The following is a 26044-nucleotide window of genomic DNA, read 5'->3' as shown; positions in this document are numbered from 1 at the left end:
GAACTTTTTGTCTGAAATCGTCTTCGTGCAGGCAACCCAAACACAGAGATGGAACAGCATTCCCAATCTGAACCAAACATGTAGCGTGCAAAGGGTATTAAACCCATCCTAAATGTTTCAACTATTCAATTTGCTTAATAGGCAAACAGCACCATATATCCTCTTTTCCATCTTTTAATCAAGCTCCTTTTCATTCAGAAGTGCTAATTATATCTATTAGGATTTAGGACTTGACAGTTTCTTCAGCAATATCCAATCTCCAGTTTTAACATTCCATACTTCTAAAACTATTGAGGGTTCAATGGATTTATATTAACATTTCATGCTTCACTTCATCTCCAGTTTTTCAACATAATAAGAAGAATCATAACGAAAATTGCCCATCTAATCTATATTTCTGGCCTTAGCAATGAAATAACGAAAACTCGTTGTTGCTCCCCATTCCCTCTGTTTTGGATTCTTTAATTCTATTTTCTTCTCCTCAGCACTTGACAGATAATTCCAATTTCCTCTTTATCACCAACGTATTATACACCAGTCCAATAACAACTCTGCTTTGCCACTCTCACTCTCTTCTACACACAAACAGAGATGTCATCTACACTACCATTATGTTTCAAATTCAACCAGCCTCAATCTTTTCCATATCTCAAGCAGCCTACTTTTTCTTGTATTTTTCAGTATAATCTCACGCGGAATACTCATATTTGCTTTACATTTTCATCTTCCAACTCAAACAGCAGCAACCCTTTAAACTACGGACCTCAAGATGAGGCTAGGTGGCACAGGGAAGAGCAGAGGTGGCTCAGAGAGGAGCAGAGGTGGCTCCGCGAGGAGCAGCGGTGGCAGGCTGAAAGGCTAGCTTTGTTAAATGAAATTCAGAGGCTGAATCTTCGTGTACAAGAGCTTGAACAACTGAATTCTGTGCCAGAAACTTCAATCTCTGAAACTATAGCAAACATTGCTAAGTTGTTGCAGGTATACAAAAGGGATTTTCTTGGATTTCTTAGACTGTTGGAATTGGATTTTAATTGATAACTCTTTCTTGGGAATTAATTGATCATAGTGAGTAGGACTTATGAAGGAAATGCGGGTCTTGGATTTATATCTTGAGCTGCTTGCGCTATTGAAACTTGTAGAAGTTGAGTCCCAGCTTCCCTCCGCTCAATCCAACCGCCTGATAATAGCAATTTTTTTGGATATCTTGTATAGAAGTTATTGGCTCATTTATTTCTGCTCCTATTTTACATTTTTCAAGTTCTTTGATAAGAAATTTTGGGTTTTATTTCATTTTGTGAGAAGAATTTTGTAGCGGTGAATACTGGTGATAGCTTTATTGCTCTGTTGCAATTCTTGTCCTGCTGCAAAAGAAGGCATTTGTGCACTTTAGAATGCTTAATATTCACTACTTGAAGCTGCAAAGTGATATTTAAAGGATATTCTTGTAGTTTATAAGCTCAAATAACTATATTTTAGGTGTTAAAAACTTCCTTATGCAACAAAAAAAGTGATAAATCTTTTCTGGAGTTGAAGACGGTTAACTTTCAGGCATAATTCTTGCTTCTGTACTGCACTAAAAATGAAAAGCTCTAAACTAATAAATTTCTGAGTTTTGTTTCAGGTCTTGAAGGAGGGGGACTTGGGGAAGAGTATCAATAAAATTCCAGAGAGCAGAGCAGGTGCTCTGCCGTTTGGTGTAGAAACAGCACAGAAAGTGGAGGAAATGGTTGTGAAGGAAGTTGTTGAAGTTCCTGAAAAGGAAAACAATGGAAATAAGAGGGCAACGTTAAGGATGGGATCCGAAGGAGATGATGTTGAAGCAATGCAGGTTTGCTTTTTCAAAAATTGCATTTCTCCATTGCAAATTAAGCAGGCATGGTCCATATCTTTAGGCTTGGATTTTTGTGCTGTTTTGCTTTCATGACAGTTTGCTTTTGTGTTTAATTCATGAAGTCAAAAACAAAAGTTGGTTAAAACTGAGTAAAATGGCATTGACAAATTGGCACATTTGATCAAAATTTTACATAAGAATGCCACTTAAAAGGTCAAGAGAGTAGTTCTATTACCTTAGAGCACTCAACGATTACATATCTACCCTTTTCATTAACTTTCGTGCAGTTGAAGGCTAACAGAATGGCCAAAGTACCCAAAATTTGTTCAAGTATGTAGCTTCTAACCAATTGAAGTCAGTGAGGTAAAGAAAGGAACCCCCCCCCCCCCGACAAAAAAAAATGAAGTCAGGTCATGAGGAAAAGTGTGTAAGACCGTATATTAAGCTGTAAATGATCTCTACATAGAAACTGTGGGTGATAAACTTTATGTAAATTGTCCAAATACTAAACTTTTCTTTTTTCAACACCAAAAACAGGAAGGAGATGTTCAAATTGCAATGTAGAGATCATCAAAGACACTCATAAGAGTAATACTCTGTGAACTATCCAGATTGGTGGTGATTACAACAGCCCAAAAATTGATTGCTTTGAAGTTCTTCAAAATGAAACTGCATTACTTTTGTGGTACTAGTTGCTCGTATATAAACAGTATGCCAGAATTATGTTGTCAACCTAGCTACAGGATATTAGCATGATAAAGTATTTGATATATAAAGGTGATAATCAGGGAAACTATATACTTTTCTTGCACAGGATGATTGCTGCATTATTAGGAGTCATAAACCTGTATTTTGGGTGGAACTTCATTTAGATTATTTGAATGGCAATCGATGCTAAGATGTGGTATGAAGATCTCTTTTTCAGCAATCCAAGGTTGAAAATTAAAATGTCATTTTTCACATCTTTTAGCGGGGAAAAGATTGATTGCATTTTGATGATATGCTGGGCTTTGGCTGTAATAGAGGACTAAAAGATTCTACTGCATCCAGAAAGTAATCTGTATTTCTTGAGTCCTTTGAGAAATGAAGGTCTTCACGTTTGGGATGTCATAGGATTGAAGAGTTGAATAACTTGGGGAACTTAGAAGTTCCTATCTTTTTAGGCAGACATAGTTAATGATAAAAGAGGAGTGGCTTGTTTTATAGGACACTATACTTGTGGAATTAAATTAGGCAGAGGAAATATGTCCCATCAAAAATTAACAAACTGCCCATGTTGGTTATATGCTTTAGTTGAGCTTGGTGTAATTAGCTTTTACTGTGAGAAAGGGTCAATCAAGGGTTTAGCTCATTTTGGTTTGATTTATATGATACTTCCCTAGAGCTCTCTTTTCTCTTTGTGGCATTTTCTTAGGCTCATCAGTTTCCTTTCTGTACAATAGCCTCTCTGTTCTAGCTTCTTTGTTCATTAGAGCATTCCTTCATCTTTCAAATATCTCTTCCATATCTTGTTCTTTGATAGGAGGCACTGCTAAAACTAGGATTTTATTCTGGTGAGGAAGACATGGAATTTTCCAGCTTCTCAACTGGGACTGAACGTGCTGTCAAAACTTGGCAAGTAAGTTATGACTTGCATTCTACTTGCAGAAAAATCATGAAGCTGGGTTGGAGGTTACCTTATTTTTCTAACCTGCAGGCTAGTTTAGGTGCCCCAGAAGATGGTATCATGACAGCAGAACTTCTTGAAAGACTATACATTGAGCAAAATAGGGGGACTCCTAGCTTTACTGGAGGAAAAGGTCCAGAAGATTCGAGTACTACTAACCCTGAGGAGGTACATAATCCTTTTCTCTTTAATGGTCAAGACTTTGGTTCTAATGCTTCTGAGTTTTGTATTACATGGTTCACAAATTCATATTCTCGGTACTTTCTTTCTTAGAATGGTGCAAATGGAGCTGCAACAGCTTCAATAACTGAAATTTCAGAAGTTAAGGAAACAGTAGTTGGCAAAGATGGTGTGACAGGAATTAACATGTCTGAACATCGAGTTTTTCTTCTTGGAGAGAACCGATGGGAAGAACCTTCAAGACTAGCAGGGAGAAACAAACAACCTGAAACCAAGATTGGTAGCGGTAAAACCATGACAAAGTGTCCTTCTTGTCATGGAGAAGGCCGCTTGTTATGCATGGGTACATTATTCTGTCTCTCTCCATTCATCTCTCTCTCTCTCTCACCCTTCTCTGGTACACATAGGTAGTATTTGTTTGTCGGGAAAAGTGAAGAAAATTGAGTTAATTTTTCCCTTCACGTATGTTTGGTTGGCAGAAATGTTGAAAACTTTTATTGCATTTTCCTGCACTTCACGTTCTGCAAAATTTGCAAGATTTTGAAGAAAGAAAGTTGGTTACTCACAAAAGTTTCAATAGTTACTACTAACTGCCATTAACTTTTCATATTTTCTTCAATATTTTCCTTTGTAACTAAGCGTGTACGGGGAAATTTTCATTTTCCTTTCTTACTTTCCTTTACAGCACTTTCCAACACAACTTTCCTTTTATTCAAACGGAGCCGCTGTCATGTTTTCATCAATTCATAAAGAAAATTTTTGGAACTTTCCTGCTAACCAAACATACATAAAGGTGAAAATAACTAGCTTTCCTTCACTTTCCCTCATTTTTCCATGCAAACAAACATACCTTAGTTCTGCAGATTTGCATCATCTCATTAGTTTTGCAGATTTGAAAATTGTACATTTCTTTTGCAGAATGTGATGGAACTGGTGAGCCAAACGTTGAGCCACAGGTAAGCAGCACACATTTGATCTCTCTGTACAATTTAGTCAAGATTAATTATTCATCAGTTAATTAGCAAGTATTTAACTTTCTTTTTGTTATGCAGTTTCTGGAATGGGTAGATGAAGGAGCAAAGTGTCCATATTGTGAAGGTCTAGGACACACAACTTGTGATGTATGTGAAGGAAGAAAGGTCATTGAGGCATAATCCATACTCCTTCACGTCTTTTCCATAGAGATACTTATTCTTGCCTCGATTGAATTTGTAGATTTTTAGGTTATAAGATGTATAGGTCCAATTTATGAATGAACTTTGTCTCCTTTATTAACTTTAATAGTTGTCACGTCACACATATGATTTAGTTTATCTAATTACACATAAAAATCTCATATAATATCTATTTGAATGAATATTGATTTACTCAACAAAATACAATTATATAACCACAGAGCCGGCCATCAAAAAGGGACGCGGTCTCTCTTTGGACTGTAAGTCAGGAGTTCGAACTCCACCTGCAGCAAAAAAAATTTAAAAGAGGTATCAGAGCACCCCTTTGATTTATTAGTCAGGTTCTTATACCTACTAACTCCTAATACATAGCCTCTTTAGACTCTCTTCCTTTTAGATTAGGATAGATTAAATTATAGTTGCCGTAAAAAAAATACAATTATATTACTTACCCCATTTTTGATAAGATGAGAAAGTGGACTGCACTTCTTGTTCTCTATTTTCTTCTCTCTTCTCCATATCTTCTTGTTAAACATTACTACCGTCTCAATATTTCATAAAGCAATCCCTCAATATTCTTTTGCGTTGTTCAACAATATTTATTGTACATTAATCTAATCTCTTGTGCAATCAATTCGTGGAATGATAATACACAGAATTTTTTTCAGAAATGTGTCCTTTTCATCACCTTTCACTTTCATTCCTCAGCTAGAATGATTTGAAGTACAGTTGGTACTCACAAATTCCACATATGCAAATGTCCAACCCTTAAAAGTGCTCCCAGATTAGCCAAGACTTTGAACACATGGATATCATTATCAATTGACTCATCCAAAAATGGAATAAATGAAAGGGTTAATTACATTTACCTCCCTTAAGGTTTGTCCAAACTACGAATGAGTCCTGAAAGCTTGATAACATTAAAAAAAACGGTCCGTCAATTAGAAATCGTCAAGGTGAAATAAAAAATGACAAAAAAAATTATGATGAATTCAATATAGATTTGGTTTTTTTCTTAGTTTCTATGATTGGGTCAAATGTGAAATAGAGTAGAATTACTAGCAAGTAGTGTCATCTCTTTGCTAACGAGTGATAATGATAGATAAATAGAGTTTGAGATTCCTAATTCCTGTAGAAATCCTACTCTTTGATTTCCAACTATTCACAAGAAAGATCAATAGCATTTGTTACCTTTTCTTATACTTATATTGTCATCTTGTAACTTCTTTTTTTTTTTTTGTCATCGTCATTTTATCTATATTATTCTACTTTATCCTAATCTAAAGGGGAGGTCCAACTTAATCTACAGAGACTGACGGGGACTGAACCACCAAATGACCAAATGTACTCGCTTGAATTTTTTAGAGATGTCACATATTGTGACAATTGATAAAAAATAAGATTTGAATTCTTAACCTCCCGCCCCACCAAGCTTTGAGGACTTGATGGTGACCCACAACCCAATTTTGTAACTTCTGTCAATGGGGGTATTAACAAAGAGCTAGTGACAAGGGAGGTAGATGTAATTTGGTGAAATCTCTGGGACTGATTCATAATTTGGATAAACCTCACGGGAGGTAAATGTAATTAACCCAATATGATAAAACACAACAGATGCCACGTCCAACAGACATGGACACTGAACGGTTACACGCGTCTGAAGAGCAGAGACGTGTCGATCGCATTGTAGCAGTACGTGTGTTGCTCATACATAGCGCCATCACCACTTTTCAAACACCTTCCATTAAATCCAATCCGATCTCAACTGCTACTACTAAAATTTAAAACCGCCCCAACTTTTCATCCCATGTGAAAGTTGCATGTCAAAAGCAGAATCAAGCATTTGTCTGACAACAAAAACATAGTAAAAGAGAGTTGTTTTGGTTAAGAATTTGTGAATTTTTGTAGAAAGAAAGGTTTGTTCGAAACAGGCATGAAATCCCAATTACACCGCCCTTATGGCCATACTGATGATCAAGATCCCCAACACGCAGGTCTGCACTCTGGCGAGAATCTTACTGCAAGATTCTCTCTTTTCTCTTTTTGCTAGAACTTGGTTTTATGTTAGCAACACTGAATCAGTTTTGGTGAATCTTTTTCTGTGGAACATTTGATCTTCAAGTAAAAAATTATGTGAAATTGGAAGTTGTACGTGTCTAGTTCCCTTTATATGAACAAATGTTACACTGGGCTTGCGTTTTAGATGATGCTTTTTGTCTACATGGTTGATTTTTGTCAACTTATGTAGCACTAATGTGATGGGATTGTTCGTTATTTATAGCGGTTGAGGATGAAGGAGACCATCATCATCATGAGAAGACATCAGTGATGAGGAAAGTGAAGGCGAAAGCGAAGAAGATCAAGGAGACTCTTGCCAAGCATGGACTTGGTCATGAACATGAACATGAACGAGATTATAGTCAAGATGATCCTGATGAAGGTGAAGAAAATGAGGATGAAGAAATGGAAGAAGACCCTGAAGTCCATGGTGCACCCAGTATGTGTTTCATTTCATTCATTTACTTGTGTGTGTGTCTGTGTGTTTCATTTCATTCATTTACTTTGGGTTGATTTAAAATATGAAATTTGGCTAGTTTCATGGATAAAGAAAAGAGATAGTCCTATATGATTATATTACCTTTTTGGTGAATTTTGTTGCAGTGTATGAGTCGACTGTGATTGGAAGTGCAATTCCTGCACAAAATGTCAATTTGGAGAAACCAACAGCAATAGGGGAAACAGGCGCTACAAGGCCTGTTTTTGAGGGGCAATCAGGGGAGAATCTGGGAAAACCATCAGCCATGGAAGTGGTTCATGCGCCTGAGGACAAGGATATATCATTTCCCCCTGAAATTCCTCGAACAAAAGGGGATTCAGGTGCCAGAAACGACAATGAAAATGTTGGCCCTCAGGGGTTTAGAATTGGTGCTCTAGAAGGCTTAGAGGAAGATCCTCAAGCGCCGAAAAACCGGCCAGGAGAAGTTCCGCCTTCAAATTATGAAACTAAAGTTACTGATCCAACTGGAAAGGGTGGTGAAGAAGTTGGAATAACCCCACTGATCCAATCCTTCAATAAGATGGGTGTTTATGATGAATCAGTGCCTAAATCGGAGTCAGGACAAGAGGGGTATACAGGAAGCCATGATCAGTTTGCTCCAGAGCCAAATCCTACTGAAGGCAAATCTGAATCAGCTCCAAAAAGTTGTGATCCTAGCAAACCAGAAGACAACTTACCGCGTGACACATTAACCGGAAAATCATCAGACCAGAGCGGTTATGTTGAGAAGATATCACTAGCTACATCCACTATTGCTGACAAAGCAATCTCTGCCAAGAATGTAGTCGCTTCCAAGCTTGGATATGGGGGCACTGAAGGTGGTAAAGTCCCTGAAACCGATGAAAAAAAGAATGCTGCAAAATCAGGTGCATCCCCAGCGGAGTATGCACATAAAGTCTCAGCGACAGTTACTGACAAACTGGCACCAGTTTACCAGAAAGTCGCAGATGCTGGAAGTTCTGTGGTGTCAAAGGTGAAAGGCAGTACTGGAACAGGACAGGAAGGATCTGAAACAAGTGGTGGTAAAGTGCCTGATAAAGGTGTGTCTGTGAAGGAGTACCTGGTTGAGAAGTTTAAACCTCGTGAAGAAGATAAGGCGCTTTCTGAGGTGATATCAGAGACTTTGCACAAGAAGAAAGAAGAGGTCGGAAAAACAGGTGAATCAAAGCCAATGGGGAAGGTGACTGAGTCAGAGGAGGTAGCAAGGCATCTTGGGACTGGAATGGAGAGGAAGAGAGAGGGTGAAGATGCCATTGCTGCTGGTCGCGAAAGCAGTGGAAAGGGTATGGTAGACAGGCTTAAAGGGGCTGTCAGCTCATGGATTGTTAAAGGTCGTGAAGACCAACAATATTCTCAGGGGTCAGCTGATTCATCCAATGGTAAAAAATAAGCAAGTTTTACCATTAAGAAATATGCATTCTATCCACCTTTTTCACTTCCACTGTTTCATGCTTAATCCTAATAGGATTTTCCCATTCTTTTGCTCCTTGTACAGTAAGAAATGAAGGTTCTGCAGCTAGTGATGAAATCGGGCATCGCAGACTCCAAGAATCAGGCAACTGATGCAAGTTGGTCCTAGCTCTTCATCAGAGGTTTGGAGGCATGTTTCTGCTGCTGCTTTGCTACATGTTTTTAGGAAATATGGTTTAAGACAAAGTGAAAAATACCTTTGTGTCTAGAGTTATATGGACTCTATGCTTATTATGTATAAAGGATGAATATAATTACTGTGCTGTGTTTGGATGTTGTGTAACAATTGTGCCGTTTGTATGAAGTTTGTTGTTTGTATTTGAGTGATCAATTCCCAGATTAAATAATTTTGAGTCATTTCAAGGCTCTAGGATATGTAGTCTGAAAAAAAAAAAAAATTTTTTTGACTTTGTGCAAGAGATGGAAGAACTAGGGTTTGACATTGTTACAGTACTATGACAAGTTGTCAACAAGTAGAGTTTAACAAATTAGTAGTTAAACTTAAAGATTGTGATCCTATACATCCCTGGGGAAAAAAAAATAAAGTGATAGATGGACAGCAAAGAAAAATTAACTGTAACATTAGCACTCAAAGAGTGTATATGCAGACTGATAGTATTACACATTCTTGCATGGTCTTCATGTCTACATGTGTACTGGTTGGTCGACATGTATACTCTTGTTTATATATACTTTAAGAGTAAATCTTACTTTAAGAGTAAATTTTATATACACTAACAATGTATACACTATCACCGTTTGATTCATGACATGTGTGCAAAAATTGAATTTCAAATTTAAATTTTGCATAGTTATCATTTATCCAACGCTGATAGTGTATACACTGTCAGTGTAGAAAGGATTAATCCATATTTTAAATGCAAAACTGAATTTTGACTGCTTCAGAACGGATTAGAAAACCAACTTGCTTTCAGTAAGTTAGCTAGGGATTGAAAAAAATATTCGCTGATCCTAAAATTTGTGGAATCCAATTCGATCCGCTCCAAAAAATTGGGTATTTGATCAACATTATATGAGCGGATCAAAAGAGGATTGGATACCTACTTATATATGGGGTGGAATAAGGTTGGAGGATTAAAAATCCATGGATATTCGACCCCTTTTGCATATATATTTTTATTTTTATATCACTACAAAGTATTATTTTTAGAGTTAACTAAGTCATTTTATTGAGCAAATTACACCTCAAATATGAGCGCATTTAATTTGTTTACAAGATTCATTTATAGAGTTCATGTTACTTTTTTTTTTTTAGAAAAAGTTTAATTGAGGTAAAATATGTATTAAAAAAGAGAAATGCTTATAACAATTTTCATTAATTTTGGATTCTTTTGATTATTCTTTTTCTTGCATTCTCTTGCATGTTTGTTTCTCGGTGTGATACTTTTTCTTTGATAAAGTCTATATGAAATGTTAAATGAATATGTAAAATATAAAAACAAATTAGTATAATAGATACCCGCTGATCTGTGATACTTTTTCTTTGATAAAGTCTATATGAAATGTTAAATGAATATGTAAAATATAAAAACAAATTAGTATAATAGATACCCGCTGATCTGACTCTCTTTTAGCGAGTACCCAATCATTGATATTTTTTGATATGCAAGACAAATAAAGATTAAAAAATTGTTGATCCACAAGATATAGATTGAATTAATCAAGATATCCAATTCATGTCCACCCCTAAAATTGACTACCAAGTCCACCCCTAAAATTGGCTACCATGAAGGGTTTTTTTAAAATTTTCCTTGGCTGTAGGTGGAAAAACAAAAGATTGTAAAAAAAATTTAGTGAAAATGTAACAGTGCACATTTCTGGTCTGAACGAACCCTTTTCTTTCTTTCAGCCTCTTGCACAGTTTAGTTAAGACTTCCAAAAATATAATCCAGTTGCATTATCCCATTCTTTAGAGTAAAAAAAAAATTGTATACGTTGTCAGTTGAGGGAAAAACACATGGAAGAAGGGATCAGATGCCTGATTTGTTTTATTAAATAAAGCACAAGAATCTTTCTTTAGAATCTGCCATTTACCATAGGTGAAGTACACCTTTTGGTCCTCCTCCCACTCGTATTGTCTTCAAGAAAGCATAGCAAGATGACTTGTTGGAGGTCAGATTATATGCATAAAAACAGAAAAACATAATTCTGAGTTCTGATACTATAAGATAGGAATAAAAAACATATCATGAATAACTAGCAAACTACAGAAGCACAATTCTGAGTTCTGGCTTCTGTAATATGGACTGCTTTGTGAACGTTGTGCTGTTTTGTACTGCATCAGGGCCCTAATTGCATCATGACTGTACTTTGAACATCAATCCAGTATCGCTGAAAAAAACCCTCAAACATCTTGATAGTTCATTTTGTTCTTTGTTTCTATGTGATGATGTTTACAGATTTGTCCTTGGTTTACCAGCAGCATCGACACGCCTAGTCACCGACCGCATTGTAACAAACTCCTCAGCAGCAGAAGGGTGAATGCCCACCTGGGACAGTGAAAGAGCAATTAACCAGAGTGCTGATAGTAGGAAAATAAATAGCAAAGAAACAGCACAAGAGGCCTAAGATCCAATGAGAATCAAAAGAGAGCAAGCATGAGTTGACAGTAAAACATCTAACTTATTGATGAAAACAAGATTGACAGAAATCAAATGTGGATAGGATAGAAATCTGCGGGAAACACAAGCGTTGCTTGATTGGGCTATACAAGATCAATAGAAAGAACATAGCATACCGTGCTGTCAAATTGAGCTTTAGTTGCTCCACATTTGAGTGCAATAGCAATGCCCTGCAATAAAGATCCCAACTGCTATAAGGGAATTTGAACATACAAAAGATCAAGAATGTTCGACATTGGCAGTCTTCAAGGCCTGTTATAGAAATAGTGCAGTTCAAATGAACAAGACAAAGCACGGTTCATGCCTGCAGCATATAAAACCTCAACCTACGTGATGAGAAGCATAACATACAAGCAAAACTTATATTCAGTGACCACAGAGGCGAATTTTGTACTGCATGAATCTGGAATCACTTTAACTTTTCCTAACAGCAAGAACAGACCAAATGCTTTTGGCAATAAACATGTCATCTTCCTCGTAACAGTTCAAGTACACACAAAATTAGTTGACCAAGAATTATCTGACAATTTTCAATGCAATACACTGATTAATTTCACCTTGTTTCAGTTTCAGTTATGTCTTTCCGTTAAGAACCAAACAAAAAGTACAACTGCTTTTGCAAATAGTCCATCTGGTCACATCATATATCCAAATTATTTCATTCAAAAGCAACAGTATGAGAAGAGAGAAGAGTAAGTGGCATGAAACAAAACTAGAAATTGAAAATAAACTTTGCTTATGCAGAAATTCAACCCAGATCTGCAGTTTGACTGAGAGAAAATGACAACAAAGTGTGAAGTGATAAAACACAGTAGGAAGTAAAAATTGCTTAGAACCAAGGATGAATTTCTTTCTGCATGTGTAGCATCTCCCCTATGTCCTTGAATATCTAATGTTGTACCTGCATAATTTCAGGTGCATCCGGACCACACATAGATGCTCCTAGAACTTTATCCGTCTCAGCTTCAACAACGAGCTTCATAATTGTCTTTTCCTGCCGCCTACAGCAAAGGCATTTTTTCAATGGACAAATATTCATGATATCATTTGATGATCATATCAATACTGCTTTGGTGTGCACACAATATAGGTATTAACATGTTCCATGTATATGTCAAGTACATTATTTTCCAAAAGAAAGAGAAAACAAGCTTGACATAGTTCCGATTTTAGTAATCAGTACAGCTACAAAAGAAAGGGGTACAAACAACATACAATTGCCTACAGCTGACAGCTATTAAAAGTGTACTAAAATGAAGTAACCTCTGGTCAGATAGGAGCTACTCAGTAACTATGGCCAGCAACTTTATGAAATGATGTGGCAGTCAAAGCAGAGATTTCATTCGTAGTCATTACATGGTGAAAAGAAATTATATACAGTAAATAATTTAATGAACTTTTAATTTCTGACATTCATACCCAGAAATTGTGTTCTTCATCGGATTGAAAGACGATGTAAAAACCAACAATTCGCCGTTGGCTTGCTCTATAGCCTGCTCCTCAGTAAGTCCAACCACAGAAAGAGGTGGTATGCTGTCAAAGAGATAAAAAGCAAGATAGTCAAAAATCAATACTTTGGACAAGAGGGACCAAAACTTTAAACTAAAAGAGAAATTATACCCATACTCAGCCATAACATAGCATTCAAATATGAATATACTTAGTGCACACCAGTTCAATTGACCTACACTTAATATGTCCAATAGGGTATCCTACAACAGCCAATGTAGACAACAGAGTTTTGTTGCATGCAATGAAAACTTAAAAAGTACAAAATAGAAAGGAAAATTTTATCCAAATACTGCCCCCCTCCTTTACTGCTTAAATGCGAAAGTAACATGAAAAAATTTGACAACAGGAGGAAACCAAAATGAACTTTATCAAGGAAACATAAATATTTCTGATTATAAAGGATTCTATATAAAACAAAATCTATTTCATTGTTTGACAAAATTGTTAACTGCTTAAATAGTTCAGCACCTAGAGATATAATTTCAGCAAAAGATGAACAAAAGTATGGTTCTGGTCTAATTCAACAATTTATCCATCACTTGCAACCAGAGATCAGATGTATTCATGTGGACTATATGGAAATTTGCTTAGCATGGATAGCCAGCTAGCCAGCAATAACTAATAGTAAGTACCGCCTATAATATTATCCACTTTCCTTCAAACCAGATCTACAAAGTTTAGGGTAATTTGATCCCTTTCAGAGCCAACTCTGAGGTCCTCTGTTATTCCGGCAGTAATCAGGTGAAGAAACTGAATCACTGCATGCGCTAGTGCAAACGTGTGTTGATATCGAGTATACAAGTCAGTCATTACACAATAGTGAAAGCCAATGAATACCAAATAAATTCAATAAGAGCATAAATAGTTCTTAACTCGACTCATTGCACTGTTAGCCCTTGAAAATTATTACAAGGAAGCCGTAAGGAAGCTTGAAATAAATTATTTTGCACACAAGAAGCTTCACGACCATGTAAAACATTAGGACAACTTCAAACAGGGCATAGAGAAAGAGCCAATACCAGAAGACAGCACAAGGAATGTGAACATAATCAGGTTTTGTAGGCTGTCCACCAAAAACAGTTTTCTGCAAACAACCAGCATAATATTCATTAAGAGAAACACTAAATTGGCAGGACATCAAATCAAACATACTCCAACAATCTCCATCACAAGCATAACAACAAATAACGGGCAAGAGCAGAACATACTGCAACACAGGTTCCTTCCATCAAGGCAACTGGAGTGAGATTAACTCGATTAGTAACATCACCAATGGCCCATATGCTAGGTATGTTTGTCCGAGAGTATTCATCGACCTAGAAAAGGGAATTGGAAAAAAGAGGGAGAGCAGTAAGAATTAACCAAATCAGCAAGTCCTACTCTTCAGACAAAACACCGTAACAGTTTTTCTTCAATATCACCAAAAAGGGATGAATGAATCAGTCACCACAACAATGAACCTCTGTGTCTACTCGACAAAGAAGCCTATTATTTTAGAGTAAGTCCACTCGTAGAAATTCATGCTCGCCAAATGCCTAGGATTGTTAAAAATTGTGTACATCAAGGCCTAGGAGGTCTGAGGACACAATTTAAAACCACATACACAATGGAGGCAAAGATAGGACATGTAAAAATCCAACAGTTTATGAATAGAAGAGAAAAGACGAGAGCTTTGTATAGTAGATGAAATTCAGACAGCCTCTAGATATGCCAGCTTGTCCAACAGTTAGATGCACAGTTTCCAGATATGCTAACAAATAGCATCACCTAGCAATAAACTGGTTTGGGCCTAAGCTTTACAATATCTCATCAGGCTAGCATGCATCAGAACTGAAGAATTAGACACAAAAAGGTTCTTAGAAAGCGAATCCCTTTCCCAAAAAATTAGAGAAACAAGGAAAAGAAATTCGCAACATAACATGTTGAGAACAAATTCTTTTAAGCACTTGAAGTTGTTCGATAAGCTGGGCAACAGTCAGTTGCAGTCACGACTAAAAGGTGTTGGTCATTTGAACTCAATCTGCAACACCATTTTTCCACATCCACAAATTCTTTTAGCAGAAGGAAAACAAATACAGAACAATTAAACAAAGGCTAACCTTTATAGCTCCAATTTTATCGAGTTCAACGCCCACAGCTTCCAAATTCAACCTTTTTGTATTAGGGGCCCGACCTGCAACCACCAATAAATGAATCCTAGATTAGCCCAAGAAAAGGGTCGGAAGATGAGATCCATTCACTTATTCCTCAGCACGTTTCAGGACCAAATAATGTTGACAACTTTTCAGACAGAATAGATGACAGAACAAAATATGTTCAGAAAACAAAACGAACATCACTAAAAACTGTAAGTGCAAATTCAGATATGTAAAGGGCAAGCCTGCTAAAGGTTGGCACTGAACATGGCCAACCTGCTACGAGAACATCAGAAGTTAACAGAATGAGATTCCTTGCACACTTCAATACCAAGTATCTAGTGTCTTAAATTCTTTTAAAGAATAATGAGAATTATGGACCATCAAAATTAGATTCCAGCAAAGCTATATTCCATCAGATGGAATCTAACTTTGCAAAAAAGACAACAAAAAAGAAGAAAAGATGGGGTATCTATTGCCAGGAAAATTACCCCTCAGGGATAAGAATGTCAAATAGAAACAATCCATAAAATGCATTTCAATTGCAAACACAAAGACAAGACAGATTAACCACTCCCAAGACCTCCACGTTCACAACTTTTATGCAACCACATGCTGCCTTTTTGCTTTGTTTCTTTCTTTATTTTCTATTTTGATCATCATATAGTAGTTGGTTGAAATTGCAGAGGGTGGTCTTCCGTTAAATGTAGAAGTGCAAAGGTTAAACCTCCACTATTCATTCTTAAACCACATTAAACTTCAAGGTGCACATTGATGCTCTCACATGTAGAGTAATGTCAGCAATTACCTGTAGCAAAAAGCACAACATCAGCAATCAGTTCTTCTCCATGATCTGTGCGAACTTTTATGCCTTCTTCTGTTTTCACCAGCTAAATAGCCAAAATATCAATGCTGTTAGGATTTGATCATAGAAAGTCATTATCACTTAGACTAGCAGGAACAAGTTCAAGTGCTACAACAATTGCAGGATATGGGATGAAGAGAAGACTGCTGCTTTTCTTTCTATTTCAGATGATCTGTTAAAATGTATGAAGACCTAAATACGTTTGTCAGCAAAGATGTAAGTACCTCAGTCAAGGTTGTTTGGGGGTGCATATGGATTCCCCTGCCTTCCAGATTTCTTGCAACTACTGCACGCATCTCGTCATCAAAACCTCTGCAATTACAGATTTTGGAGGATAACAAAGGCCATAAGCACCTACCCATCAAACCGAATATAACCCAAAGAAATTCCCAACAAAGCCTATTATAACAATGTAAAAAACATAACCAGAAGTGCGCATTGGTGGCAAATTTATTTTCAGGAGAAATTAATTGACAACAGATCCACAATCACAAACACCAGCAGGATAAGGAGGGTTCATTAAGCAAAATAATTCTTATCTTTTATAAGAACACTAAGCAAAAACAGATTTGTTGTGAAAATCATTAGTCTGGTTACCTCATGGAATTATCATTTCATACAGAATATAAGCAGCATCAAGACTGACTCTACAGGAATCAGTATGCTGAATAAAAAGCATTTTTTTTAGTGAGCAGATTGGACAATAAAAACCAGTGGGATGGCATGTTAATGGTACAATGACAGAAATGCAATTGGGAAAACTAGCATGGCCCATATTCAAGCAATATCCAGTGTGATCAGTGGCGGAGCCAGGACCTCATGGTGAGGGGTTCCAACAATCAACTTCAGCATAAATCATGCTCTTAGATTTATATAAGAAATATACTATGTACTTCGATTTGAAAGGCCAAATCTTTTTTTTTTCCCATTATGTGTCGTCAATGTTTAATTTGGAATAGGTCCAGAATTTTTGTTAAAGGAGGTACTATATAGATGTTAAGAGAATCAATGTAGAATGAGGAGGGAATATATAGATGTTAAGAGGATAATCTATGTATAGAAAGGAATTTTCTTAAATCTAAGGTGGGCAATGCAACTAAAGGAGACAGTTTTATAAAATTCAGGGTGCAAAATATGGTGCAAACTTAAAAATTTTGAAAATTTTTATGGCCGTTGTATAATTTTATCAAATTTGAGGGGGGGGCCGGTAATTGCCCACCCTCACTTCTACGTGGCTCCACCACTGAGTGTGATTATGGGAGACATGACAGCAGTTCTTAAGCTTATATAGAGTTTTGTATATTTGAGCAATATAAATTGACATTTCAGAGTATCACAAGGGAGATGAATTCAAGACCAGGAGTCTTTAAAAAATGATGGCCAATTTCTGAGAGAGTGAGTAATCATCACAGAGAGAAAAGATGCAAATAAGTAAATATTAATAAGTTAAACTGCAGTCTTCATTTCCAACGGGTGGGGAAGTTAAAGAACAAAGAATCTGTGAACAAACAAAACTTGTACAACCTCAATGGAAGTTCCTTTCTGAAACATAGATCCACAGTTGCACCCATGCCACGCCATATTGAAGCAAACTCGACAGCAATGTACCTATTAAACACCACTTGTAAAAATCAAAAGCAGCCAGATACATGCTGAGAAGAAAATCATTAACAAAATAACAGGAAGACTCACCCTCCTCCGAGTATCACAGCACGCTTAGGCAACTCTTCCAAGCTCAAAGCCTCATCCGAGGTAATGGCCAACTCCTACAGCAACCACATAAGCCCAACATAAGCAAAGAGCCATATACAAAAAACAACCTAAAGACCGAGCCATACTGCACAGCATCATCAAAAGCAAAGGAAAAAGACTGCGAGAGTGCATACAGGTATGAGATACAGTGACAAGCACTTGGTGCAATTTACTATTGTATACAGCTTTATGCAAAACAAGTGAGGAATTAACAGAACCAGTGGGTAAAAAATTTAAAAAAAAAAAAAAGAAAAAAAAAAAAAGAGGATGAAGAGTGAAAAGAAGGTATAATTAAGTCAAACATCGAGATAGGAAAAACATAGACCCAGAGTAGCCATTGCATGATCAGAAAAACTATGAGACAAGATGAAAAACACTAATCAAAATGCACTCCTCTTCCATTTTCGGTTTTTTTAAGATCTCTAAGATGTAGCTGGAGTAGAATTAGAAATGAATAGGAAGAGCAAGAACTGACGCAAGGTAAAAAAGGTCACAGTGGAATGAAGAAAAATCCCAACCACAAAATTATAATCCAACACCTTTCTTATAGTATTCAAATTAGAAATGAATAGGACGAGCAAGAACTGACACAAGGTAAAACAGTCATACCTTGAATCAAGCAATGCCCTAAAAGAAAAAAAATCCCAAGCACCAAATTATAATCCTACACCTTCCGTATAGTATTCAAACAAGAATAATACACACCTGACCAGAAATAGCTGGACGTTGAGCTCTGCTGCCAGTTGCGATCAGAATATGCTTTGCCGAATAGATTATTTTGGTGCCATCCAATTGGGTCACTTCAACTTCATTTGGACCAACCACCCTTCCCTCTCCTTCAAAGAGTTTAACTCCAGCATTTGACAGTAGCCGCTTGTATATTCCATTCAATCTGACTATTTCTTCTGTCTAACAGAGCATATAATAAATTAACAGACAACTCAGAAAGGAGTATCAATTACTTAAGTATAGAAAACCTACTGAATATCAGCATGAGAAGCAGTATAGCCAATATATTGAATGGTTATCTAGAGAAAATTACACAAGTTTACTGTGCCAATAGACAGAACTTAGGTATGAGATACAATTGGGAGGTCAGCAACACAAGCAAAAGTGGAACTTTATCAGTTACCATATTAAAAGCGAAAGATAGCAGCATTACATAAGAACTTGAACAACAAATTAAATTCTCAAATCCAGAAGATCTACATCTAACTCCAAACTTTTCAAATGGTGTGATCAAGCTGCACAACATTAACTCCAGATGTTTTAACTTTTGGACATGGATCTCAGGCTGACTATTAAGGACATTTCAAGAGAGCACACAACTGGGCCATGATGCATGACTGATATCTTATTAGGAGCCAAAAACATAAGTGAAAGTCCTTCAATCACTGGGGAATATGAAAAATATGAAACAGTATTATTACAAATCCACATATAGTTACAAACTAAAATTATTAACTCTTAATTCACATATTTTGGTGGGGGGCTTTCAACTCCGAGAATTTAGATCATTGACATTTGACAGGACCTCAAACCTTAGATCTTCACCACAAGCCTCATGCGTAACTAAATCAGGAACTTTATTAAACAGGGTAAGAAGAAGAAATCAAGATCATTCTGCTTAATCCTTTTTAAGAAGTCTTCTAAAACATAATATGTTGGTTCTATCTAATACTTGGACAGGTCAAAATGACCTATGTTACATGGACTTGGGTGCGGGGGTTGGATATGGGTGCGTGTCGAAGTGTCAGATTCACATATTTGAAAAATTGTAGGATCCAGAGATATGTGTCCAATTTTGGGTACTGGTGCAGGAGTGAGCTCCTTAAACTCAGATGGATAAGATTTTAGAAATAAATCATTCTAATATTTATGCACAATGATGCATAAAGTGTATTTTAATAAAAAATTTCAATTAAATGTGCAATTAGGTTGAAAAGAACAATAAGCTTGCTTAGAAAGGTAAATTTTTTAAAATATGAGGGGCTGAAATTATATTAAAAAGTGCAAAATTGTCTAGAGATTAAGTTACTTGTTGAAAATGATAATTAAAGTCAAAATACAGGGATTTAGTTGCAAAATAAATATCATTGTCAAACCCTATATTCCTCATCCCTCATTCAGCGGTGCTGTCACCTCATTTACAGAGCATTTAAAATGATTCAAAACAGAGCACCTCTTCTCCAAAAACAAGTCCACTCTTACTCTCAGATGCCATCGTTGCTACAATCCCATATCCGCCAATGAAAGAGAATCAACAGCCCGTATGTATTAAGTGAAAATACAGCAGGTGTCATGAGTATTTTTCTATTCAAATCTCTAGCAGCTTTCTCCTCCTTTCTTTCTCCTCCGCAGAGCCACCCTTCTTCCCCTTCCACTCTCTTACCATCTCATCTGACTTCTTGTCCATCTCTCCTCCTCCGCCATCAACATAACATCTTGCACATCTCACAATAGTCAACGTATCCAAAAAATTTTTACCATATCAGGTACGGATTCCGTACCCATACCCATGTCGTATCGTGTCAACACGGGTGTGCCTGGGGTGAATGAGTCCTTGTAACATAGAAAATTACAACTAAAGTACTCTCTACATTTACTTTAGAGCAAAATTGAGACTTGAAATGTATAATACTAAGAATAAAGTTGTAAAGTATGGAAACTGTGCTACTTTAAGCTACCTTTCAAAGTTTTGGAGTTACAAGATAGATTAGCAGACCCATTAAGTGATTAAAGTAAAGACTGAAGCTCAAGCTCCAAGAACTGGACACACTGGAAAAATGTACATCAGTTTCAAAATGGACAAAATTATACTTTTGTGGAAGAATATTAAAAAAAAAAAAATCTTTGTCATCATTCAACTTAACATAGAGAAAGCAAGAAAATGTCCATAAACAGACAAACAACCAACCCCAGAAAGCATGAATTTACAAATAGCCTACACAACATGAGAGAGAGGAAATGTTGAAATAGCTGCTTCCATACTTCAAAGGATAACATTGTCTATTGCTTGCCAGAGAAGAGAGCTCTCTCTTGCTCAAAAGGTTAACTATGTTCATTTCAATCAAAAGTTAAGAAGTTTTTACTACACTTTTGAAAGCAAATACCAACTTCCAAGATGTACTAAAATGAGGCTGTGACAGATGTACAATAGAAAACTACTAAAGACAACAAAAAACCTGCAAGACATAATGACCAGTCTTCTAAGACAATTATGCTTGAACCCAAGAGAGGGGGCAACCGTTAAGGGGGTAGGGTGGTCAAAAGCAAGACTTCACTCTTATGATACACTACATATTCCAAACCTCCACTTCCAAATTTATCACAGTATCCACAGAAGAATAATCTGTCCCTTTAGAATCTCGAAAAATACTGAGTTTGTTTGGATAGGAGTTTATTTGGATGATTTATTTGAGATAATTACTGTAGCACTTTTTGTGATGTGATGTCTATGAGATAAAAAGGTGATTGGAATTTGTGAAGCAAATTATTTTTTTTCAAATCTTCTCAATCCAAACACACCCACTACTTAACTAGCAATATTAAAACTTGCTATCTCAAAAGCACATCGCAACTACTGTCAATACTAACCTTCTTATGCAAAAGTTTCTTCCAATTGAAATCAATTCTCTCATTCAACTCCCACCCATAATTCCTGGCGTCCTGCAAAGGTAGGCAAAAAAAGAACCAAAATGTTTGCCATGATTCAGAGAAGTTTCATAATTCAAGCATACTCAACAAGAGCAAATAAATGAAACACAAGATTTAAACAAAGAGAATACCAAAACAACATTGATGTCCTCCTTCCTAAGCAAGCCTGGCTATGCATATACTATACCACATATGTATGTATCTATGTATCTATGCATGAATATATGTATATATAAAACTGTTCACATATGTATGCATAAATAGAGACTGAATCAGTGAGTGAGTGAGACAAAAAGATAAATAGTGAATCAGCAGACAAGACACGAGCATAAGAATCAAGTTTATTCGCTTCAGCAGACAAGACACGAGCATAAGAATCAAGTTTATTCGCTTCCCATGACCGTCCATAACAGATCATCTTACAATACATTCCAAGAACAAAGTCCAATCTAAGTATTTTGCATTGTTCAATAACACTTAGACAGGTGAGGAGCTTTCCTGGAATATGAAAAAAATCCAAAGGAAAGTATGGCAACCCCCTACCACAGTGTATGAATGGGTTCAATGCTCATCAGCCCCCTCCCCAAGTAACCCCCACTGTATCATAAAATAAACTTTAAAAAGAACATATCATAAGACCAAAGAGCACAAGAAACTTAAAAATCATATGCCCAGCATTAACTTCGCCCTTTATGCCTAAATTAGATGTACGCATTCAATGTTTGAAAACCTCCTCTCTTTATTTGGTGAAGAAATCTTAGGTTGTAAATCAAGAAACTTTCACCACAAAGAAGTTTCAGCTAAAAAATTCTTTACATTCAGAATTCAATCTCCATGAGTTTGATTCCCAGAATTTGACCAAGACAGGAAAATGGTGCTACCATTCAAGAAACATTTCCAAACCTTATGTATCTTCAAAGTTCAAGTGATAGCTCACCTCAAGTTCAGGCCCAAAGGCTGCTCCATAGACCAAAATCTTCTTAGGAACACAACCACGAATCACGCACCTGTAAACAATTAAAAAGTCTATTTCACTGCTAATCCATTTATCTCATTAAAAAGCTCCAGAAAATACTTTCTACAGTCGATTCAATGACACAAGACAACTAGCATACTAGAGAAAAGTTACATGTGTGAACATGACATGCATATAGACACTGTCAATTGCGTGTATGCATATGCATGTGCATGTGCATGTGCATGTGCAGGGGATAAACAGAGAAAGAGCAATCAGCGAGCCTGACAGCCTTTATAACACCAATCTATAACCAAGAGAAGATCATATTAAAGACCCCATAGCAATTCCAAAATACAGGCAAGCGTCAACTCCAATGCAAGCCTTGCTTGTTGTGGCACTATTACTACACGCACATATCCTCAGGGGTTCAATTCTTGATCTTATTGCTTCCAATTTTTAAGCAAAGGTCAATCAGAGACAGCAAAAGGTACTATAATGGTACTGAATAAAACACCTCGGAATCCAAAGTAATGGAGATAAAAATCGTATGCTGGGAATCTAAAGTAATACTGAAACAGAAAACTGGAAGAAAGTTCAACTGAAAAGCCCATTAAAGTTACAGTTATGATGAACTTACGTCCCACCAACTCCTCCAACCACTTCTGAGCTAATCGGGTGAAATGGAAGCTCACAAATCCCAACCTAGAAAAGAGAATTTTAATATCTTTGAGTAAAGATATTCAAGAAGGGTCTGCTGCAAGGTCAAAGACTAGCATTACATGTAATTGCAAACCAGCAGAACCACCATCATTTGACACATCTTAAGAAAGCCTCACATATATAACCAAAATATTCATTCTCTATATATATAAACAGCTTTCCCCCACTTATGTGGTAATATTTTAACCAATTAAGGCAAGCAAGAATGCGGCTTCTTTAATTTTTCTCTCCAGCTATTAAGTATGAAAATTGACATGAAACCAATCGAAACATTTGTAAAAGTAAAAGATAACCATCATTATAGAAACTAAAAGAAGACAATCAAAGAAAAAGTAAATTCAAAAACAACTATCTCAATAAGCTTTCAGGACTAGATCACCTATTATTGTAACAGCAAGTATTTAACTAAGCTTCCACGACCAAATCTATGCATACACATAAGCAAGTCCAATAAATGAACAAATCCATAAGTTTCAATATACGGAACTCAAACATAAGCAGAAATGAGCACATCTCAATGTCATCACAAGCTAAGGCAATACCTTAGCACCACTCTGAGCTGAAAATCGGGCAGCACGAACACCACCACTTCCAGCACCAATCACAAACAAATCGAAATCATAGTGAACATCTCCTTCATTTGAGTTTTCAACCTCTCCATCAATCAGCATCTTCCTTCCCAAACTTGCCATGATACAAAAAATGCTAAAGACACAAAATTCAGACGCAACTATTAGCACAGAAAAGTACAAAATTAACATCAAACAACACGGCTCCCCTGTTTCATAGACTAAAAATTCAAGAAAACAAAAAGCCTGATGATAAATACATATAAATTATCATAAACTGCAGCAAAGCTCAAATAACTCCATCTTTGACCAAAACCTTAAACCTCCAAAAGAAACATCTTTTAGAAAAAATAAAGAAAAATACGCATAAAGGAGCCTGCTTTCTAATGATCTATCTTTCAACAGAACCCATTTCCTTAAACGTCAAAAAGAAACATCTTTTAGCCAAAAAAGGGAAAATATGCGAAAAGAGCGAACTTTCTTGTATTCCTAAATGGGGTCTCCTTTCCTTTCTTTTTCCTATTATTTGGGAAACGAAATGAAGCAAACAATCAGAAAAGTCACAAAAAACAAAAGAAAATAAAAAATGGATGCAAAATTCTGTTCATACCTTTGTGGAACTGAAGCAACGTTTGAAATTCGATCCTTTCTCTACTTTTGATCTTTGTTGGGCACCAGAATCGGTACAGACTAATGAGGAATTAAGAAAGGAGGAAGAAGGCAACGCAGGGTGGCTTGAAGAGACGTAAAGAAGCTTTTCTTTTTTCTGTTTGGTAAATAAAGATGCAAAACGTAGGGGGCGTGTGTGGGCTTTTGTGTCTTTGAATTGACTCCGAAAATAATTCAAAGAATGGGAGATCCATAATTTGGAATGGGGCTGGCATAAATTATTACTAATTATTAGTTTTTATTATTAAAAACTTAAATTGGGATTTATCATTTTATTATATTACTATATTTGCTTTTGAGGCGCGTTTAAAATAAAAAAGATCCGACACAACACTCAAACTATAGAAATAAACTAAAGATGATCTAGGCCACCTTCTTGTTGATTTTACGGATTCTTATGTTTGTATTTATGGCTTAGGAATATCGTAATTTTCACTTGTTTTTTTTTGTAGATATACTCTTAAAATAATATCGAAGACAACATATTAAAGGAAATTCAGTTAAATGAGAAACAAATCATCTTTCTAAAACGAAGAAGTGAGTTAGGGATCTTTAATTATTTGACATTATTCAATCAATCTTTTTTTCCGATCTGTTTATACACAAGCAAGATTGAATGCATGCCATATCTACAAAACGGAAATCCGAAATCTTCATATAAAATTCATGTGTTATGCAGTCATACTCATTAGAATTAACAAAAAATTTATACAGTGAGTTGGAAAAAATAATCCTGAAAATGTATTGAAATACATTTAGTTTGTAGAAGTAGATCCAGGATGTTGATTTAAATGTTAATTGATGTATGATACCAATATTAAAAGTTCATATACAATCACATTTGAGTACATAAAATAAAGGTGTAGATTTTCATGAGGTCTGCCTTGATTTGAATAGCATTTATTCTGTTCGTACCTGGTGTAAGTTCTGTCTTGCCTTTACTTTGTCTGGATTGGATATTTTAATATCAATGATTACAGGCTTTCTCATAGTACAATGAAAGGTAAATATGTCTGCGGAAAATGTGTTCTTCGAGAAGTGCGGTGTTGGCAGATACAGTCTCAGTAAACATTGGAAAAAATTTACCCACTTCATTAATTGTTTATTATTACATATTTTAACAGAAAAATCATACTTATATTCTATCTTGGAGATTAATACTTGCTATTCTTAGCATCGGACTAGTAGTCTGGTATATGCATTAGAGCATCTACGTGGTTTTTTTTTTTTTTATCTTTCATTCTATCTCTACGTCCTTCCATCCGTAACGGTTAGACATAAAATTCAAGCTAAAAGGACTTAGAGTCCTCCCTTACACCGCTATATTCGCATTTTCTTTTTTCCAATTTCCTCCTTTGATTTTTTGTTGGCATGTGGAATCATCAAATTGTTTATCCTCGCCGCTCAAAACTTATTTATGAAAGCCCATATCATGATGGCTTTTAAATAACAAGAATGTTAGGATATTGTTAGCAAAAATTATAACATAAAAAAGGCAGATTAATCTTTCCTACACACAGACAGGTATGAATACTTGTCACATCATTTCAATTTATATTTAAATACCAAACTTTATATGTATGATATATATGTAAACTTGCAAGTGTATACACTAACAACATATAAAAAGATTTATAAAAAAAAAAATAAAACTCTACTATTCTAAGATAGAGAATGGTCTCTTTA

General features: G+C 36.0%; 3 protein-coding genes across 3 annotated transcripts; 2 read left to right on the top strand and 1 right to left on the bottom strand.

The window, feature by feature from the left end:
• Positions 1–373: 373 nt before the first annotated feature.
• LOC113737097 (protein disulfide isomerase pTAC5, chloroplastic-like) lies at positions 374–4976 on the top strand. Its single transcript, XM_027264347.2, has 7 exons — positions 374–978; positions 1622–1828; positions 3354–3449; positions 3528–3665; positions 3771–4020; positions 4596–4633; positions 4730–4976. The coding sequence occupies exons 1-7, from the start codon at positions 592–594 to the stop codon at positions 4829–4831; spliced, it is 1218 nt and encodes a 405-aa protein (XP_027120148.1). The 5' UTR covers positions 374–591; the 3' UTR covers positions 4832–4976.
• Positions 4977–6565: 1589 nt separating this feature from the next.
• LOC113737212 (low-temperature-induced 65 kDa protein-like) lies at positions 6566–9202 on the top strand. The gene is made up of 4 exons (XM_027264475.2): positions 6566–6846; positions 7134–7349; positions 7514–8788; positions 8905–9202. Exons 1-4 carry the CDS (start codon positions 6786–6788, stop codon positions 8970–8972), a joined length of 1620 nt encoding a protein of 539 aa, XP_027120276.1. The 5' UTR covers positions 6566–6785; the 3' UTR covers positions 8973–9202.
• Positions 9203–10858: 1656 nt separating this feature from the next.
• On the bottom strand, positions 10859–24437 carry LOC113736301 (glutathione reductase, chloroplastic). Its single transcript, XM_027263201.2, has 17 exons — positions 24300–24437; positions 23663–23825; positions 23038–23102; positions 22380–22449; positions 21383–21454; positions 18491–18694; positions 17726–17799; positions 17558–17641; positions 16258–16345; positions 15977–16058; positions 15133–15206; positions 14242–14349; positions 14053–14117; positions 12941–13054; positions 12423–12522; positions 11638–11691; positions 10859–11389 (listed from the first exon to the last, which is right to left on the bottom strand). Exons 2-17 carry the CDS (start codon positions 23810–23812, stop codon positions 11294–11296), a joined length of 1500 nt encoding a protein of 499 aa, XP_027119002.1. The 5' UTR covers positions 23813–23825; positions 24300–24437; the 3' UTR covers positions 10859–11293.
• Positions 24438–26044: the final 1607 nt, after the last annotated feature.

Source organism: Coffea arabica, chromosome 3e, assembly GCF_036785885.1.
Source record: "Coffea arabica cultivar ET-39 chromosome 3e, Coffea Arabica ET-39 HiFi, whole genome shotgun sequence".
NCBI lineage: Eukaryota > Viridiplantae > Streptophyta > Magnoliopsida > Gentianales > Rubiaceae > Coffea > Coffea arabica.
Note: the sequence above shows the minus strand (reverse complement) of the source record. Positions and strands in the feature narration are given on the sequence as shown.

Bases quoted from the DNA above. Each gene is read 5' to 3' on its own strand.
- LOC113737097 (XM_027264347.2), top strand. From the start codon at position 592: ATGTCATCTACACTACCATTATGTTTCAAATTCAACCAGCCTCAATCT. The intron at 1,829-3,353 runs GTTTGCTTTTTC...GTTCTTTGATAG, and splicing joins ATGATGTTGAAGCAATGCAG to GAGGCACTGCTAAAACTAGG. The intron at 3,666-3,770 runs GTACATAATCCT...TTTCTTTCTTAG, and splicing joins GTACTACTAACCCTGAGGAG to AATGGTGCAAATGGAGCTGC.
- LOC113737212 (XM_027264475.2), top strand. From the start codon at position 6,786: ATGAAATCCCAATTACACCGCCCTTATGGCCATACTGATGATCAAGAT. The intron at 6,847-7,133 runs GTCTGCACTCTG...CGTTATTTATAG, and splicing joins TCAAGATCCCCAACACGCAG to CGGTTGAGGATGAAGGAGAC. The intron at 7,350-7,513 runs GTATGTGTTTCA...ATTTTGTTGCAG, and splicing joins TGAAGTCCATGGTGCACCCA to TGTATGAGTCGACTGTGATT.
- LOC113736301 (XM_027263201.2), bottom strand. From the start codon at position 23,812: ATGGCAAGTTTGGGAAGGAAGATGCTGATTGATGGAGAGGTTGAAAAC. The intron at 17,642-17,725 runs GTGAGTCTTCCT...GGTGTTTAATAG, and splicing joins GCTGTGATACTCGGAGGAGG to GTACATTGCTGTCGAGTTTG. The intron at 16,346-17,557 runs GTTGTACAAGTT...CTGTAATTGCAG, and splicing joins AGAAAGGAACTTCCATTGAG to AGGTTTTGATGACGAGATGC.